The sequence below is a fragment of the Tupaia chinensis genome, unplaced genomic scaffold (assembly GCF_000334495.1).
Source record: "Tupaia chinensis unplaced genomic scaffold, TupChi_1.0 Scaffold000032_1, whole genome shotgun sequence".
In the NCBI taxonomy this organism is placed as follows: domain Eukaryota; kingdom Metazoa; phylum Chordata; class Mammalia; order Scandentia; family Tupaiidae; genus Tupaia; species Tupaia belangeri.
Genome location: NW_006159462.1, coordinates 1 through 18,802, shown reverse-complemented (window position 1 = coordinate 18,802; position 18,802 = coordinate 1). Strand labels below are relative to the sequence as shown.

At 34.2% G+C, this 18,802-nt stretch overlaps 1 protein-coding gene across 1 annotated transcript in view; it reads left to right on the top strand.

Moving 5' to 3' along the window:
* CSMD3 (CUB and Sushi multiple domains 3) overlaps window positions 1-18,683 on the top strand; it is a gene marked incomplete at its 3' end in the record, with an annotated part of 1,277,483 nt that extends 1,258,800 nt beyond the window's left edge. The window contains exons 64-68 of the mRNA XM_027771421.1: window positions 6,627-6,738; window positions 9,065-9,244; window positions 12,140-12,205; window positions 15,793-15,951; window positions 18,571-18,683. Coding sequence (XP_027627222.1) covers window positions 6,627-6,738; window positions 9,065-9,244; window positions 12,140-12,205; window positions 15,793-15,951; window positions 18,571-18,683 — 630 coding nt within the window. The remainder of the gene's footprint in view (window positions 1-6,626; window positions 6,739-9,064; window positions 9,245-12,139; window positions 12,206-15,792; window positions 15,952-18,570) is intronic.
* Window positions 18,684-18,802: the final 119 nt, after the last annotated feature.

Here is an 18,802-nt window from a genome sequence, read left to right as displayed (position 1 = left end):
GGGAGAAAAAATACAGATGTAAGATATTTGTGGGTCACATAAATGATTTATTACCTGTTGAGGATAATGTTTATAGTATTCTCAACTGGACTGGTCTGAGGTATATTTCATGTTGGGTAAATTCTCTTTACAAGTTAAATGATGTATAGTGATTGAATGTATAAAAATAATCATTTTTAATAAAGAAATGAAACTTAAGAAAAAAAAAGTGAAGTAAATGAGTAAACTCCACTGAAATGTGAAAATGTCAGCTTGAAAAACATGGGTATATGTGTGTGCATGCCCATATAAAATCCAGAGAGAGAGGAATGGAGAAGGAATTTTGGTGTGGCCATCCTTGCTGGGGGAGGGAGGATGATTTCTCACTTTCCTTCTCTCCCTGTCTATCTCAGGCAAGCATATGTGCTCTATGAAAAAACAAACAAACAAAACGCACACATACACACACACACACAAAAAAAAAAAGAAAAAAATGAATGAAATGTGGCAATATGTCAATAATTATACATAAGAATAAAATATTTTTAAATCATTGGCATCAGTGTGAGAAATTTCTGAAAATAATTTAAACATAACCTGTTATTATATAACATGTAGTTGGATTATTATATTAGAATTATTTAGCATGCCTAGTCATGTTGGGTGATACACTTGTTCTTTCCCTTTCCAATTTAGATTTGTGTATATATGCAGTAATTTTTCTCATAGAGGTCTAAGGCGAGCCAAAGTGCATACTGATTTCAAAAGGAAACAGCAAATTTACACACTACCCTATTGCCTTCTGTTGCAGGGTTTTCTAAATTGTGCTGTCCTATGAGAAATTCAGTGTAAACTTGAAAAACACCCACTTCTAAAGGGAGGGCTTCTCTAAGTTGCCATATTTTGTTGCTATAAATAGTTTTAGTTTATCTACAATTCAGGCACAGTATGAGCGTTGACTCAATGGTCTTTCTAAGGCTTCCTGTTTGCCTCAGTCCTGTTCAGATAATACAAAAGTGTATGATTTATCTCAGTCTCTATTATATTAGTGTTTTAAGGAAAGTTTAGATTTATTTCTTCATGAAAGATTTACCAGTTGAGTCTAAATCCTGAAATATGGGCAACTAGGTACACAGCTTAAGTCCCCATCACATAGACCTAGACACAAACAGAGTATGACTCGTTTCGATCACAGGGCAAGTTGGTGACACTGTCCTGACGGTATAGGGCAGTGGTAGTAGAGTTCATGTGCTCCATAGATTGATATTTTTAAGGATAAGAACTCTTTCTATAATAGAAATGATTAAGATAGAGTTTAGAAGAGTCATCCAACAAAATGAATGGAATCATTAACTCTGCATTTTAAGAGTTCTATTACAGGCCCAGCAGTAGTGGTGTAGGTGGTGAGGTTCCACTGTACAACCGGAGCCACACAGGAAGACTCAGGATTCAGATCTTGGGTTGACCTGAACATGCAGGATGTGCCAGTGATCCTGGAAGGCTTGAGGGAGGATTGTGGTGTAATAAGACCCTGCTGGGGATCTCTGTCTCTCTATTTTTCTCTTATATGAAAGAAAAATATGCACATATAAATAAAATAATTGCATTTATTAAAAAATATTATCACAAAGTTAACCTAACCCTGAATTCATATTATTTGGGTTAATATACATGTATTAGGTAAATGTGAATGAACTACCTAGATTTGGAACATGGTAAAATCTAATTACATATAATTTTATTGATCTCTATTAGAATTAAACTATGCTGAGTATTTTAAATTGAGTATTTTGGGCCAACAGATTTCTTACATGCACCTAGCAGGTATATATGTATGTATACACATAATAAATATGGTCAGTAAATCTGTATAGCATTATGTAATTTGAAGGAAGACGTATTTATTTATTTATTTAGAGAGATTTTTGCTATAGGGCATGTATGTACCCTCACCAAAGAGAAAGGTAGAGACACAGAGACTGAAAGTAAGAAATCCCCCTTCCATGGGTGATGGCTAGGCTGCATTCCCTTCTCCTCCATTCTCCTCATGGGATTTTGAGCACACATGTACACGCTCCTGGCATGAGTTTCAAGCCACTGGGTCTGGGATTCAAACCATGGGAGTCCAGTGATGTAACCATTATGCCATCGGCTGGTCCCATGAATGCTAACTTATTGATGAATTCCAGATGAATATGGTTTTATATGAAAAATAAAAAATATTTATATCATTGAGCAAAACTCTTGCTTTCAATTACTAGAGAAACTATTTTGAGCTAAATTAACTAAACCAAAACAGCATTATAAGCTAGATGTGAATAAGTCTGAAACCTCAAGAGAAGGAACCCATGTGAAATCAATGAAGTCCAGAGTGTAGGCACTGGACAGCAGTACTCAGTCTTTTCCACTACGCTCTGTTTTCCTACCTCACTTTTTCCTTCTTTAGATTGGCCATTGGGCCAAGGGTGTAACATTTCCATTTACATCTCAGACACCTACAGAAAGTGATTGTCTCCATCTCAGTTCCAAATTTCCAAAAATATTATTAGAATGTCCTAAATTTTGTGTTCATCCTGTTTTGATCAGGTAGCCAGTAATGAGTTATGAAGTAAAATCACAGCTGTAGGAAGCCTACTCCTGAGGGGGCAAGAAAAAGTTATGAATTACAGGGGCAATCAAATCATTTTCTTAAATTTCCTCTTTAATGTGTCCACTTGTCCTTTCTTTTGTTCTATTTATATTTATAGTAGATATTTTTAGACATAGATACAATTATTAACATATAAAATTTATTACCTGTTTCTAGAGATGATGAAAAATCTATCATGAAAAACAAATCATTCAAAATAATATCTGATTTTATAAAAATATTGTAATTTTTGCCACAAGTAGATTGTTAGTGAAGAGAGTAGCTGTCAAAATGATAGATACAATACCTATTAAAGTTGAAGTATATGCCAGTACGCATATTTCAGTAACTGTTGTATCGCTTTTTAGACTAAATTCAGAACAATAGACTGGATTTAGGGGTTGTTATAGGAAGTTATTATAGATATAACATGTTGTTAATCTGACTCTTTAGATACTTACTCTAAGAATTTTCACTAAAAAATATTTAACCCAATCAAAGTAATCATAGACATTATGTACTGTTTTTAGTTTGCTATTGAAATTAGTATCTAAGAATATGAATATGTAAAGTAAGTTACATAATGTTTTACTATAAATAAAATAATTGCATTTATTAAAAAATATTATCACAAAGTTAACCTAACCCTGAATTCATATTATTTGGGTTAATATACATGTATTAGGTAAATGTGAATGAACTACCTAGATTTGGAACATGGTAAAATCTAATTACATATAATTTTATTGATCTCTATTAGAATTAAACTATGCTGAGTATTTTACATTGAGCAGATTAAACTATGCTGAGTATTTTAAATTGAGTATTTTGGGCCAACAGATTTCTTACATGCACCTAGCAGGTATATATGTATGTATACACATAATAAATATGGTCAGTAAATCTGTATAGCATTATGTAATTTGAAGGAAGACGTATTTATTTATTTATTTAGAGAGATTTTTGCTATAGGGCATGTATGTACCCTCACCAAAGAGAAAGGTAGAGACACAGAGACTGAAAGTAAGAAATCCCCCTTCCATGGGTGATGGCTAGGCTGCATTCCCTTCTCCTCCATTCTCCTCATGGGATTTTGAGCACACATGTACACGCTCCTGGCATGAGTTTCAAGCCACTGGGTCTGGGATTCAAACCATGGGAGTCCAGTGATGTAACCATTATGCCATCGGCTGGTCCCATGAATGCTAACTTATTGATGAATTCCAGATGAATATGGTTTTATATGAAAAATAAAAAATATTTATATCATTGAGCAAAACTCTTGCTTTCAATTACTAGAGAAACTATTTTGAGCTAAATTAACTAAACCAAAACAGCATTATAAGCTAGATGTGAATAAGTCTGAAACCTCAAGAGAAGGAACCCATGTGAAATCAATGAAGTCCAGAGTGTAGGCACTGGACAGCAGTACTCAGTCTTTTCCACTACGCTCTGTTTTCCTACCTCACTTTTTCCTTCCTTAGATTGGCCATTGGGCCAAGGGTGTAACATTTCCATTTACATCTCAGACACCTACAGAAAGTGATTGTCTCCATCTCAGTTCCAAATTTCCAAAAATATTATTAGAATGTCCTAAATTTTGTGTTCATCCTGTTTTGATCAGGTAGCCAGTAATGAGTTATGAAGTAAAATCACAGCTGTAGGAAGCCTACTCCTGAGGGGGCAAGAAAAAGTTATGAATTACAGGGGCAATCAAATCATTTTCTTAAATTTCCTCTTTAATGTGTCCACTTGTCCTTTCTTTTGTTCTATTTATATTTATAGTAGATATTTTTAGACATAGATACAATTATTAACATATAAAATTTATTACCTGTTTCTAGAGATGATGAAAAATCTATCATGAAAAACAAATCATTCAAAATAATATCTGATTTTATAAAAATATTGTAATTTTTGCCACAAGTAGATTGTTAGTGAAGAGAGTAGCTGTCAAAATGATAGATACAATACCTATTAAAGTTGAAGTATATGCCAGTACGCATATTTCAGTAACTGTTGTATCGCTTTTTAGACTAAATTCAGAACAATAGACTGGATTTAGGGGTTGTTATAGGAAGTTATTATAGATATAACATGTTGTTAATCTGACTCTTTAGATACTTACTCTAAGAATTTTCACTAAAAAATATTTAACCCAATCAAAGTAATCATAGACATTATGTACTGTTTTTAGTTTGCTATTGAAATTAGTATCTAAGAATATGAATATGTAAAGTAAGTTACATAATGTTTTACTGCCTTAAATGATAAATACAATGACATGAATTATAAAAGAAAAAATCTCATACATATGAATGTTTTCATTCAAAATTTTCTTACTGCTTTTTAATACAAACTCATAAAAATATAACTCTTCTTAAATCAAAGAGCTCAGGAACAAAGATGATACTTAGTGAAAACCCTCTGTATCTTAAGCACATATATTATTTATTCATTTTTATTATGTTGCCTTTGTACATCAGTTATATTAATCTTAATTTATGTATGTCGTATATTCAAACCTCCAATTATTTGTGGATAAAATATTTAGTATAGGGGCTAGCAGGTGGCATGGTGGTTAAGGGACTGGACTCCCCCCATGGCCAACTGCAATTTGAGTCCTGGACCCAGTGACGTGAAACATGCCAGGGGCATGTACGTACATTCCCGAATCTGGAGTGGAGAATGGAGGAGGAGGGATTGTGGTGTGGCCATAGCCCTGGGGGATGATTTTTCACTTTCTTTCTCTCTCTATCTCTCTGGTGAGTATAAATGCCCTATAGCAAAAATATATCCCCCCAAAAATGTTTCGAATAAACTCATAATAGTAAATTATAAAATAATTCAAAATATATTACAGAGGAAGTGAACACAAAATATATTACATACTAAAGTATGTGTGTGTACACCTGTGTACACTTCCTCTGTAATATATTTTGAACTATTTTGTAATTTACTATTATGAGTTTCATATATGCATATGAAAGTATAAATCCATGTAAACTCATAATTTACTATTATGAGTTTCATATATGCATATGAAACTATAAAACCAGCAAATGGCATGATAATTACTTTGCTGTACTCCCACATAGTCAACCAGGGTTCAAGTTCTGGACCTGACAACTTAAATCTCACGCTGGGTGTGAGATTTAAGGGGAGAAATGGGGAAAGGATTACAGCATGGCCATCCCCCCGGGGGAAGGGTGATTTCTTGCTTTCTGTCTCTCTCTGCCTCTCCAGTGAGTGCACATGCCCTATAGCAAAAATTTCTTTAAAAAGTCAAAGAAACATCCTGAATATTCCAGTTAAACAATATGTTAATAATCAAATAAAAATAAATGATGTAATAATTTTTTAAATCAGAAGTTAATTGCAATAACATTTCTTGGAAGAAAATGATAGATCTTATTTAGAATGTTCTAAATTATGCAAACTATCTATTACTCCTATGATTTGTATATAAATTTTATGACTTAGGAACTAAGATATAACATTAAAAAGAGAAGAATAAGTATTAAAGAAGCTAAATTGCATTTACCAATAAAATGTTTTAAAATTCTATAATGTATTTGTACATAACATACTAATTTTGTTTAATACTAATACTAAGGTGATTTTTTTATTTGAACACTGGCTTCAATTCAAGCATGATAGGGAATATTTTTAATTTCTGGCATAAACACTTGCAATATTAATTTTTACAATGTGTATACTTTGTGATACAAACTATCTTGTATTTATATGTGCTTCAATTCTCATGACAAATAGTTTTGTGTCTATGTATATGTTAGGTATTGTAGATTTGATGATGAAAGGTAGACAAAAAGATCTAGGTTCTTCCTTTAGTCTTGAATTTTTTTCTAATTTTATTTTAAATCAGTTTTCAATTTTTTTTTCCGACTCCACGTTACAGAATTTCACATGAAAACGTTTACTCACCCAAGAATTGTTCTATTTCTTGCTTTTTGAAGTTCCTTTGAGACACATGTCTTTTTTCTTCAATTATCTGTAGGTAGGAAGTGTTATACAGTTCCATTGCAAAAAAGGCCACCTTCTCCAAGGGTCTACAACTCGCACTTGTCTCCCTGACCTCACATGGAGTGGGATTCAGCCTGAATGCATACGTAAGTATTGTGGGTAAGAAATGATGCTTATCTTGAGTAACAATTTACATGCTTATTCTTTCAAGTCTGAAATTTATATTCATACAGTATTGTTCTGAATTGATTTTTAAATTATTATAAGACATAGTTCATGTATGCATTTCATGTGGTAGTTTTATCACTGGATCCCTCTTGTCCATTGAAGCATTCTTTCTAAAGAAATAAGAAAGTAAGAGGCACAATTTCGTTCTATTCTGAAAGCACTTATACCTGTGCTTAGCTTGGTCTCCTGGTAATATTAGGTAATGATCAGGTTTTAGTCTTGTAGATCTGTACCTGTCAATTTGCAGTACTTTGAGAAATAGGGGACTGTAACCTACTGACTAATTTTTAAAAATTACTTATGAAAATATTGTATGAGAATCTAAAGAGAACTAGAAATACTTATGAAAACAAATACCTATGGGATATCCCTGGAAACCATTACTAAGAATTTGAAAACTATTTCAGGATTTCCTAGAGCCTTTTAATGTTCACTGATTTTAAGTTGAAAGCCCAAGGTCACTAAATGATCTTTTTGATGTATAATTAGAAATAAGTTTTATCTGGTCAGCTACTTATTTTTTTCCTTCTAGCTCCCTCTTTTTATCATCTTAACCAGCTTTTCAGTTCTGTCTCTTAGGGGAAAAAAGAAATAAAAAAAATAAAAAAGAGTAAACTAGAGGAGAAACACGCTCATCAGGAAGGTACCTAGCTTGTGGGATCTGCTTAAGCCCAAGCAAATCTTGTGAATTTATTCTAGCTCTGTTCAGAACCACCCCAATGATCATGGGAGCCCCTGTGGACCAGTAGCTTACTTACCAGTAGCAGAACTCTCCACTGAGACCTCATGTTACATGCTTGGTCAGCATACACTTAAAAATGGCAAAACTGCTTAAAAGAGAATTCTTCAGAATGTATACTTTAGAACAGCTATGTGGGGCTGTTAGTATGTATTTCACAGTAAGCTAAGGTTCTTTGATGACCTACATTTGGGATATGATGATTTTAATCAAGGTAAACAGCTTCTTTTACTGTAAGGGAACTCCATATTCCTAATATTTGCATAATGTGGGATTTAAGAATGCAGTAGAGACCGTTTGTGTTTATTTACCTCATGAGAATTTAGTTTTACTAACTAAATTATATTAAGTATAAACCTCTTAGCACAATGTTTAGCCCATAGTGTAAATGGTGTTAGCTATTATTTATCATTTTATGAACTTCTGTTGGGAAACAATTAGAAAATACTGTTTTTACAAACAAACTTGTCCATAGAACACATTTTTCAGAGGATATAGACAAATATGTATCTATGAACAAATGATCAAAAATACTGTCTACATTAAGGGGAAATACCTCGTACTTATCATTTATCTCTGACTAAGAATTGAATGGATTTTGTAAGACACAAAACAGGTGGACTTGTGGTAGATATGGTAGAAGCAAGGTAGAAAATTAGGAGTGGATGAAAACAAGAAGAAAAGACAAAATATTTAGATGAATGAAATGATAGTACTGGCATGTGGACTCAAATATGACTAGAAAATTCCATCTGTAAAAAAATTAAAATGTACTTTCTCCATAGGAAAGTATTAATATCAATGCAATATAATGACCTGTGGTTATAATTTACTTTAGACAAATATTTTCAATTTAAAACATATAAAATAATTTAAAAATTATAGTATTTCCTTTTAAATTTTAAAAATATGTACATAGTTTTATAAAGAATTATTTTATTTAACTTTATTTATTTATTTATTTTAACTTGACCAGAGAGGGACAGGTTGAGAAAGAGAAATAGAGAGAGATTGAAAAAGTGAGAAAGCAAGCTACCAGGTCTGGAACTCAAACCACAGTCAGCAATGTGGGAGTCCTGTGCCCTTAACCACCACGCAACCTGCTGGCCCCTAAAAGTATACTATTTCTTAAACGAATATAGAAAACCTGAGCTTTACAAGCTTTAAAAGTTATTTTACTGTAGAACTTTTTGGATACTTTAAAATGCTAAGATTCACTGTGAATCTCTAAAATGGTGATACAGTATGAATTTTGTTCATAGTAAGTCTTCTTTTTTCTTTCTCATTTTGTCTGTTAATATCTACTATTCCACAGATGGCTGTATACTAAATGTTAAAGTATGAAATTAATATGTATATTTACATTGATATACTTTCTTGATTCACAATAATAATTATCTAAAGTATATTTATATAATGACATTAGAGTATATTTTAAAATATATGTCTCGAAATTTTCTTAACTGTCTGTAGAAAACTAACAATATTCTCTTTTCCTAATATAGCCCATAGCTGTAAACAGCCAGAAACTCCTGCTCATGCAAATGTAGTGGGAATGGACCTTCCATCTCATGGGTACACACTAATTTATACCTGCCAGCCTGGCTTCTTCTTAGCAGGTGGAACAGAACATAGAGTATGTAGATCTGATAACACCTGGACTGGAAAAGTTCCTGTTTGTGAAGGTCAGTTTTCTCCACAGAAGTTTTAATACACGAGATTGTACTATTTAGGCTTTTTTTAGGTGCAGGAGATAAAAACTCAACTCAAATTGGCTTAGGAACAGGGAAAGTGTGTCAACCAGCACCAAAGACAGGAGTAATATACATACATCTGGGAGAAAGAAAAACATAATTTAGGTGTTCTTACAGCATGTTTTCATGTTGATTTTTCTTCTTGTCTTTATTACTAAAGTTCTCTATTTAAGGTAGGGTCATTTGTTTTTGAAAGCCATTTCAAAAGCCACCAGAATCTTGGTGGTTTAACACAGAAATTTATTCTTTCATAGTTTTAAAGGCCAGAAGCGCAAGGTCAAAGTTTCAGAAGGACCTTGTGACCTCTGTAAGCTGTAAGGACTAAGGGTTCCTTGCCTCTTCCCAACTGCTGGCAGTTTCTGGAATCTCTGGCATTCCTTGGCTCCTAGCCTCACTCCAATTTCTATTTTCACCTTTGCATAACCTTCTTTTGTATATATCTCTGTGTGTCCTCTCTTCTTATAAAGACACCAGATGTTGTAAACGAGTTCATGAAAAATGCATATTATGAAAAAAATATTCATGGATTTAATTTTATTTTGCATTAAAATACAATTGTACTTTAATTCCATTTTTTTCCATAGACTTTTCATATTAGGGCTCTCCTTAAATTCAGAATTATTTCATCTTGAGATTTTCAATTAATATCTACAAAGACCCATTTAGTTTTAGTTTTAGTTTTAGTTTTAGTTTTAGTTTTAGTTTTTGTTTTTTATAAATTTACTAGAGGACATGTGTGCTCTTCAGGGTTAGTCAGAAAAAGAGAGTGGAGAAGTGAGAAAACAATCTCCAGAGATGACTTGGTCCTACGACAATGCCTTCTCCTCTATTCCTTATTGGAATTTTGGGCACAGGTATGTTCTCAAGCCACTGGGTCTGGGACTTGAATCCTACAGTTGGCCATTTAGGATCTAGCCTCCTAACCACCATGTTACCACTTGGGCCAAGGACCTTATTTAGAAATAAGGTTATAATTCTGTTTTACGTTAACTTTCCGATGAACATGAATTTTTGGGATGTGCAATTCAACCCTTTAGAGTAGGGAAAATTGCTACCAGTATCCCTGAGTTCATAACCCTCGGTTGGTGTGAATTTTTAAAAATGTATTATTTACATTTAATCACTGTACATCTTTACAGTGTACAAGATTTTTTTTCTCAGCATGAATACAGTGCATATTAGTCAAATCAAAGACATTACCATAGACATTATCATCAGCAGATAACTTTTCATTTTTCCTGTCTATTAAATATGTTGTTTGTTTTTTCCCCTGGTCCCCTCCCTCCCACCACCTTATTCCCCACCCCCTTGTATACTGTCTGTAGTATCTACAGTTGCCCTCCCTGCTAAGACACTTTGTCAGAGTGATTTTAATAGACTCTTCCCCCAAATTTGGTCAAGAAAGCACTATTTAGCACTGTCAGTTTTGAACTAAGTCTGTCTCCAGGTCCAGGTCCATTATTCAGCTGAGATGATACTTAGACTGAGCTAGATGAAGTGTCCACTCCTGTGGCTGCTTGGTTTGGATAATCCCCACCTGGGTAAGATGTAGTGACTTTTCTATGAAACAGGATTAGATTACCAGAAGGAGGATCAAAAGAAGTTTTTAAGTCATTCTTGATGAGGTTTATCAATAAACTACTGTTCTTTTATCTGGTAAACATTCTTTTTAGGCCTTCTAATTTTTTATTTCCTGCAGCATTCAAAAATGACAATGACTTTTCTTCTTGAATGTTTACACTTTATTCTCTTAGCGAGAATATTACTGGGTTTTTTATTTCTAAAATTTTTATATTCTTACTGTATGAGAAGATATTATTTGTTTTCTTGTCATTGTTTCCACTTGCCTGTCTTACTTCCCCCTCCTACGTAGACTATATCAGTAGCAAGAGACTTTGCTCATATTATTTACATCTATAATGTTAGGATCTGAATCAGTACTTCATATGTGAAAAGTGTTTAATACATAGGTGCTTAATGAATATTTTATTCTCTTATTTATTCTCTATTTCCCTTATAAGCTTTTCCTTTCCTACTTGTGATAATCTAAAGTCTCTCAACCTACCACCATTTTGATAGCTTTCTTATTTATCCACCTTCTGTTTTAATTATCAGTACTACCTGTAATCTCACTCTGTTACATCTATTGGGACTTCTTAGCAGTGTCTTTGCCTCTCTGACCATGTGAATACTTTCTCCTTTCTAAATTTTTCACCATTAGGTATTCAGAGTGATGTTCCTTCAAACTGCTTCCCCTTAAAGCCTTTTAAAGACATTGCATTTTTTCTTTGGATGTGCATAGTCTAAAACGCACTGCATGTCATAACTTCTACCACTTTCCAGCCCCTTCCAGCAACTCGTGGGATTTTCTTGGTTTGGTTTAAAATTTTAAAGATTTCACCTTGAGTCTCTCCAATTTCTGGTAATACCATGAGCTATCTTAACACATTTTTATTTTACATGCAAACTCTACCCTTTTAATTTTCATTTTTTTTTTCTTCTGGCAACAAGAATATACCCTCAGTCCTCAACTTTCATATTGGAAATAATTATTTCTATATTGGCTTATGCCTCTAAGATAAGGAACTAACATTCTATGATAGTAATGCAGCACCCATTCATCTCTTGTCTCCCTGGATGATTATAATGGTAATTTTAGAACTTCCTAAGCAGTGCAGTAGGAATGTTGAACAGGGGACCAACGAGATGAACAGGACATTTTGGAGAACACTCTATGATATGTCAGAGAATAAAATGGCAGTGTATAATATTGTCTTTGGGTTATGTATTATGTCATTTTGTAAATACTTTCATTTCTTTTTATAGCTGGTTCCAAAATATTGGTGAAAGATCCTAGACCTGCACTAGGAACACCCAGCCCAAAATTAAGTGGTTAGTAATTCCATTTGTTTTTCTAGAAGTCATTATCTCTAAAGTGATCAATTCTTTTTGACAAAATGACCATTTGTTTAGAAATAATGTTAGTATGAAAAAATGATGCATTTGACTACCTTGAATTTGATAAGTTATAAGATCTTGATTTTATAGCAATGCAATAATAGACATGTTAATATTTCAAAAATATTGCTTATAGTTATCCCTGCCAAAGGCAGATAACTATAACTATTTATTGTTCTCTCTATAAAACTTCCTTTGAAGAGTACAGATTGCGTATCCCATATTCAAAATGCTTGAGTCCAGAAGTGTTTTGGAATTTGGATTTTTTTTGGGTTTTGAATATTTGCATATACATGATGAGATATATTGGGCGTGGAACCCAAGTCTAAAAATGAAATTCACTTATGTTCCATATACAATTACTCTCATAGTCTGAAGGTAATTTTATACATTATTTTTGTATTGTGACATGTTGACTGCAACCTGTCACATGAGGTTAGGTGTAGAATTTTTCCACTTGTGGAGTCTTTTTTTTTTTTTCTTGAAGAGGTTTTCCCTATAGGGCACATGCGCTCGCCAGACAGACAGAGAGAGACATAGAGACAGAAAGCGAGAAATCACCCCCCAGGGGGGATGGTCACGCTGCAGTCCCTACTCCTCCATTCTCCTCTCGGGATCTTGGGCACACACGCACACGCGCCCGGCGTGAGTTTTAAGCCACCGGGTCCGGGACGCAAACCGCGGTCGACTACGTGGGAATCCAGCAACATAGCCATTACACTAACTGCTGGTTCCCTCCACTTGTAGAGTCCTATGGGTGCTCAGAAATTTTCAGATTTTGGACCATTTCAGATTTCAGATGTTCAGATTAAGGATGTTAAACTTGTACCTGTAAATGACTATAACATAGTGTCAATACTTTAAAAATATTTTTACATGAGATATTATCTAAAAATTTTAAATATATACTTCTTAAAAAGGAATCAAATACATTTGGTATGAGACTAAGATCAGCAGCTTTTATCCTCTTTGGTTTCAATTATTTAGTTTAGAAGCAAATTTTAAAACTTAACATAGTCTTTAAAAATGTGGGTTTGGGACTAGCAGATGACATAAGGGTTATGTTGCTGAAATCCTACATAGTTGACCATGGTTCAAATCCCAGACCTGGTGGCTAAAAACTCATGCTGGGTGTGTATGCGTGCTTTCCCAAAACCCTGAGAGGAGAATAGAGAAGAGATTGCAGTATAGCTATCCCCTCTAGGGAGTTGATTTCTCACTCTCTCTGTATTTCCCTGTCTCTCCTATGAGTGCACATGCCCAGTAGCAAAAATCTCTCTAAAAATAATTTAAAATGTGGGGTTACAGTACTACAACCTTGATTTAATTTCGCATCTTATACATTCCCTAGTCTGTAACCTTGGAAAAAATATTTTATATATCTGATCCTTTTCTTTTTTACACAAAAGAAATAATAATAAGATATTTTTTAATGGGCCTCATTAAATTGAAGTTCGAAGTGCTTACCATTGTAAAGACCCAATATAAAAGCTGCTTTTATGGTATTAAAAAGGACAGCCAAATCTAAACATATTTCAGTCACAAAATTGACAATGATAGAAATGAATATTATTCCCATTGTACATGGGAGTATAATCAAGCAATGGTGTCTGTCTCTTCCATCCTAACATGAGCTACATTTCCCACTTATGTGGAAGAAATGTGGGGGTTAGTGCTGACGTGCTGGAGCCTACATATAGAGACTCAGCATAGTCAATTTGGTGCATTATTCCATTGTCTACAATAAGTGATATCAGAAAATACTACAAATTAAAGATTTTTTTTCTTAAAAATAGATAGCTTGTGTTGTTTGTGAATTACATGGGGGTAAAAATTATCATGTTATAATATTCAGTAAGAACTCAACCACTGAGAGTATTTTCTTTTGATCCTTTATGTAGTTTTGCTTCACTGGTTTTCTTAATAGAACTCAGAATTTGTAATCCTGGTCTCTGTGATCTTAATGGCAGAAAATGTAATGTATGCTGATCATGTGACAAGTCATTAGTAGCCATTTAGGAAAAAAAAAGTGACTTTCCTGCAAATCCACTTCATTCACTCACCAACCCCAATAGGACTGGCTCTCTTGACTAACTGATTTCTAGGTATGTGCTTCACTGTGAGGTATAGGATTAATGGAAGCTTTGCTCGGCCATTTCCCAGGAGCTGTGTGGACTTTGACATAAGTAATTTATATAACTCTAACTTACATAAATAATTTACATGAATATGGTAAATCTCATTTAACTCTATAAAATAGTGTTCTTTAGATGAACATTTTCTAATATGTAGAATTTTCTTTGATTCAATACCAATGGACCTCTCTCCCTTGAGACTTTCTCAATTTTAGTGAAAATTCATTCACTTCTAAAAATATCTGTAAACCTAAACCTGCCAATATGGCAGAGCCTTGTTTTTCAAGAGCACCTATTGTAGGAATAACCAAACTGAGTATTCTGAAAAGAGGACAAAGATGCCCTTTCAAATGTTTTCCAGGACCATTCTGAAATCTTTTTCTTTTTTTTTAACTCTATGCTCTTCTTTCTATGAGTCTATCGCCACTGTGGGGAGAAAAGCAGACCTCTTGGGACTTGTGAATAGACTGACTTGGCTCAGTAAAATCATTTTATTTTCCTTCTGTAAAAATGAATACTATTGGGACCAGCAGTTAGTGTAATGGCTATGTTGCTGGACTCCCATGTAGTCGACCACGGTTCGCGTCCCAGACCCAGTGGCTTAAAACTCACGCCAGGTGCGTGTGCGTGCGTGCCCAAGATCCCAAGAGGAGAATGGAGGACAAGGGATTGCGGCGAGGCCATACCCCCTGGGGGGTGATTTCATGCTTTCTGTCTCTCTGTCTCTCTGTCTGTCTGGTGAGTGCATGCGCCCTATAGCAAAAACCTCTCCAAAAAAAAAAAAAAAAATAGAATACTATCATAGGAGACCAAATATAGGTGAAAATGATATTTACCTAGGTTCTAAATATAGGCCTCATGTCTCTATTTTTTTTTTTTTTTGGAGAGGTTTTTGCTATAGGGCGCATGCACTCACCAGACAGACAGAGAGACAGAGAGACAGAAAGCATGAAATCACCCCCCAGGGGGGATGGTCACACCGCAATCCCTTCTCCTCCATTCTCCTCTCGGGATCTTGGGCACGCACGCACACGTGCCCGGTGTGAGTTTTAAGCCACCGGGTCCAGGACGTGAACTGTGGTCGACTACATGGGAGTCCAGCAACAAAGCCATTACACTAACTGCTGGTTCCCAATACGGGCCTCATGTCTTTAAATTGATATTGTCTATTTCTCTCTTATTTATGACACATGAACAAATTTAAATTAATGTAAGTTTGATTTATTCTAAAAATTGAAATACTTTTTGGTGAATAATTCATCTTATGATACACATCCCATACTATTGTGTATTTTTGCAAAATGTCATCATTCAAGAAGTATTTATTAATTTGCTATTAATGTTATTGGACACTGTAAAGTTAATGCGTGACTTATCTATTCACAGTTCCTGATGATGTGTTTGCCCAAAATTATATATGGAAAGGCTCTTACAATTTCAAGGGAAGGAAACAACCCATGACCCTGACAGTTACCAGCTTCAATGCTTCCACTGGGAGAGTTAATGCAACACTAAGCAATAGCAACATGGAACTACTACTTTCAGGTATCATGTGAAAAACAGCAAAAAGCCAATGCTTTTATGCCTTTGTTTCTGTCATAATTTCATCATTATTATTGATTTTAATACTGTCAAATATTTGTTACTTTTGTTTTTTTAGCATTCATAATTCATTCAGAAAAAGGCTTTCTGGTTTTTGTTTTTATGAGTGAATATTTTACACAAATATAAAGCTTATGGTTTTTAAATAGATTCCATCAAGAATATTTTTATGTAGTGAGAATGATATGTCATATAGTAGAACAGAATTATTAATTTGAATATAGTTGAATTTTCTCTGTTCTTATATGTCCAATGAGATTTCCAAACTATTCCATGGCCACAATATTATTAGTTCCAATGACAGTGGTTAGGTAGACACCCTAAATTTAAGGCAAACATGGTAGAACTAACTAGTTTTAACAGGCATGAGGGAACCAAAATCTTCTCAACCTTATCAAGTTTATATTTCCTCTGTATAGTACATATATCCTTCACTATGTCTGATTGTTCTTTTTCTCACTTTCAGATGTTTTCTCAAATGTCATATCCTCTGGCAGTGCTCCCAATGACCTGTGCAATGTAGCTTTCATAGGAAGAGCACTGTCAGAGACTCTTAGTCTTAGATAGTCTTACCCTTTTTGATTTTCTTCTTTTCACTGTTTGATATTATATATGATATGATCATATTGTACTACAGTTTATTATTTGTCTATACTTAAACAATGTAAGTGCTAAGAGGAAAGTTCTTTGCCATCTGATTCACTAGTACATTTCCATAGGCTGAAGAGCATTTGGAACAAAATAGCCCTCAATAGCCCTCAATACACATTGTCAAATTAATTAATTTGAATTATCCTTGGTCTTATTTTTTTAAGTGGAGCTCTGTGATATTAGAAATTGTAAATATAAAATATGTATATTATAAACTTCTATTTTCATATAAACTTGCTTCTCAGTAATTCTTAAAAGAATTATTTTATTTAAATTTATTTATTATTATTATTCTTCAGTTTGATTAGAGGGAGACAGAGAGAGAGAGAGAACAGTTTGATTAGACTGAGACAGAGAGAGAGAGAGAGAAAGAAAGAAAGAGAGAGTGACAAAGCGAGACACCAGGACTGGGACTTGAACCATGGTCAACCATGTGGGAGCCCAGCGTCTTTAACCACCACGCCACCTGCTGGCCCCCTCAGTGATTATTTTAATTACATTTATGTCCTCTATTTATGATTGTAATCTATTGTAGGTTTATATCTATATCTCATTATCTTCATATTCCCAACATATCTTTATGTTGCTTTATCATGTAGGTGAATAATAGAGTTAAATTTCAACCAATAATAACAAAATTATTCATTAGAGCCTTATTTCATGCTATTTTCCTAAATATGTTTATGTTCCAGCTTATTTGTACTCTTAGCACACACACACACACACACACACACACACACATATGGAACTGGCCTTGTAACCTGGTTAAGAGAGCCAGATCCTACATGACCAACTGTGGTTCAAATTCTGGCTCTGACAACTTGAAGAACATATCAGGCATGTGCACATTCATGCTCAAAAGTCTAACAGGATGGACTATTGAGAGGTGCCTCATTGAGAGGTGCTTCTCTCTCTCTCTCCCTCTCTCTCCTCTTTCTCTCCCTCTTTTTCTCTAGTGAGTACCGGTGCCCTCTGACAACTACAAATACATATCGTATGTATTTTTGTTTCTCTCCTGTATGCCATTACCTCAAACTAAAAATCTTTCTCAATTTTTGTTTCATTATTTCTTTAATTAATTTGCCAAAGATGTGTGCAGTAGCCAAAGAGAGAGAGAAAGAGAGAGAGAATGTAAAAGCACCCTCCATGGGGGATAGTCATACCACAACTCTTTCTCCTCTGTTTCTCCTTTTGAGATTTTGGGCACACACACTCATACACATCCAGCATGTACTTTAAGCTTCCAGGTCCAGAACTCAGACTGCACTGTTGGCCATCTGGGATCCTGTTGCTTTAACCATCATATCACTGGCTCCCTACTTGATTTTTAAAACCCAGATCAGGTGCTCTTTTTCTTAATAAGTATTTCATGATTGCTTCAGTGTAAAATAATCCCTCTCTGTTTTGGTCTTCTATTTATCATATGGCCTCATGTATTTTTGTTAGTTGTGTACTTTACTTGTAGCCCATTCCCTTGGGGACCTAGTCATACCACATTTCTTTTTCCTCCAATTGTCCATTCCATCAGGATTCTGGGCACAGGTGGGCCACTGGCATGTTTTTCAAGTTGCTAGGGCTTGGGATGGAATCCCAGTTGGTCATGTGTGATCTAACTTCTGCATAGCAGAAACGATATTGTTCGTAATGTCATGGGATGATGCTATTAGGAGCAAGAACAATTCATTTTAAATGCACAGCTAATTTAGCCCTCAGCATTAAGATTTAAGCTGAGGATTTAAGCCAAAACATGTACACTGCAATATTTGTGAAGAAACATGAGGGAATCAAGCCCTCTCTCTTTTATTTTCCTATCACACATCTTCCATGACATATTTAAGGAGTTATAGATAATAAAATGAAGCATGACTATTTACAATATAAAATAGACTTAAATGTTCTTGCATTTTACAGGGGTATATAAAAGCCAGGAAGCTCGTCTAATGCTACACATATATTTTATTAAAGTACCAGCTCATGCTTCTGTGAAGAAAATGAAGGAGGAAAATTGGGCAATGGATGGCTTTGTGAGTATAGTTCTTTAAAGGTCTGCTGCTGATTTTAATTACAAATTTGTCCAAAAGAAAATTCTCTAAATTTAACTAATTATTAACCTAAACATACATGTGTATATATATATATATAT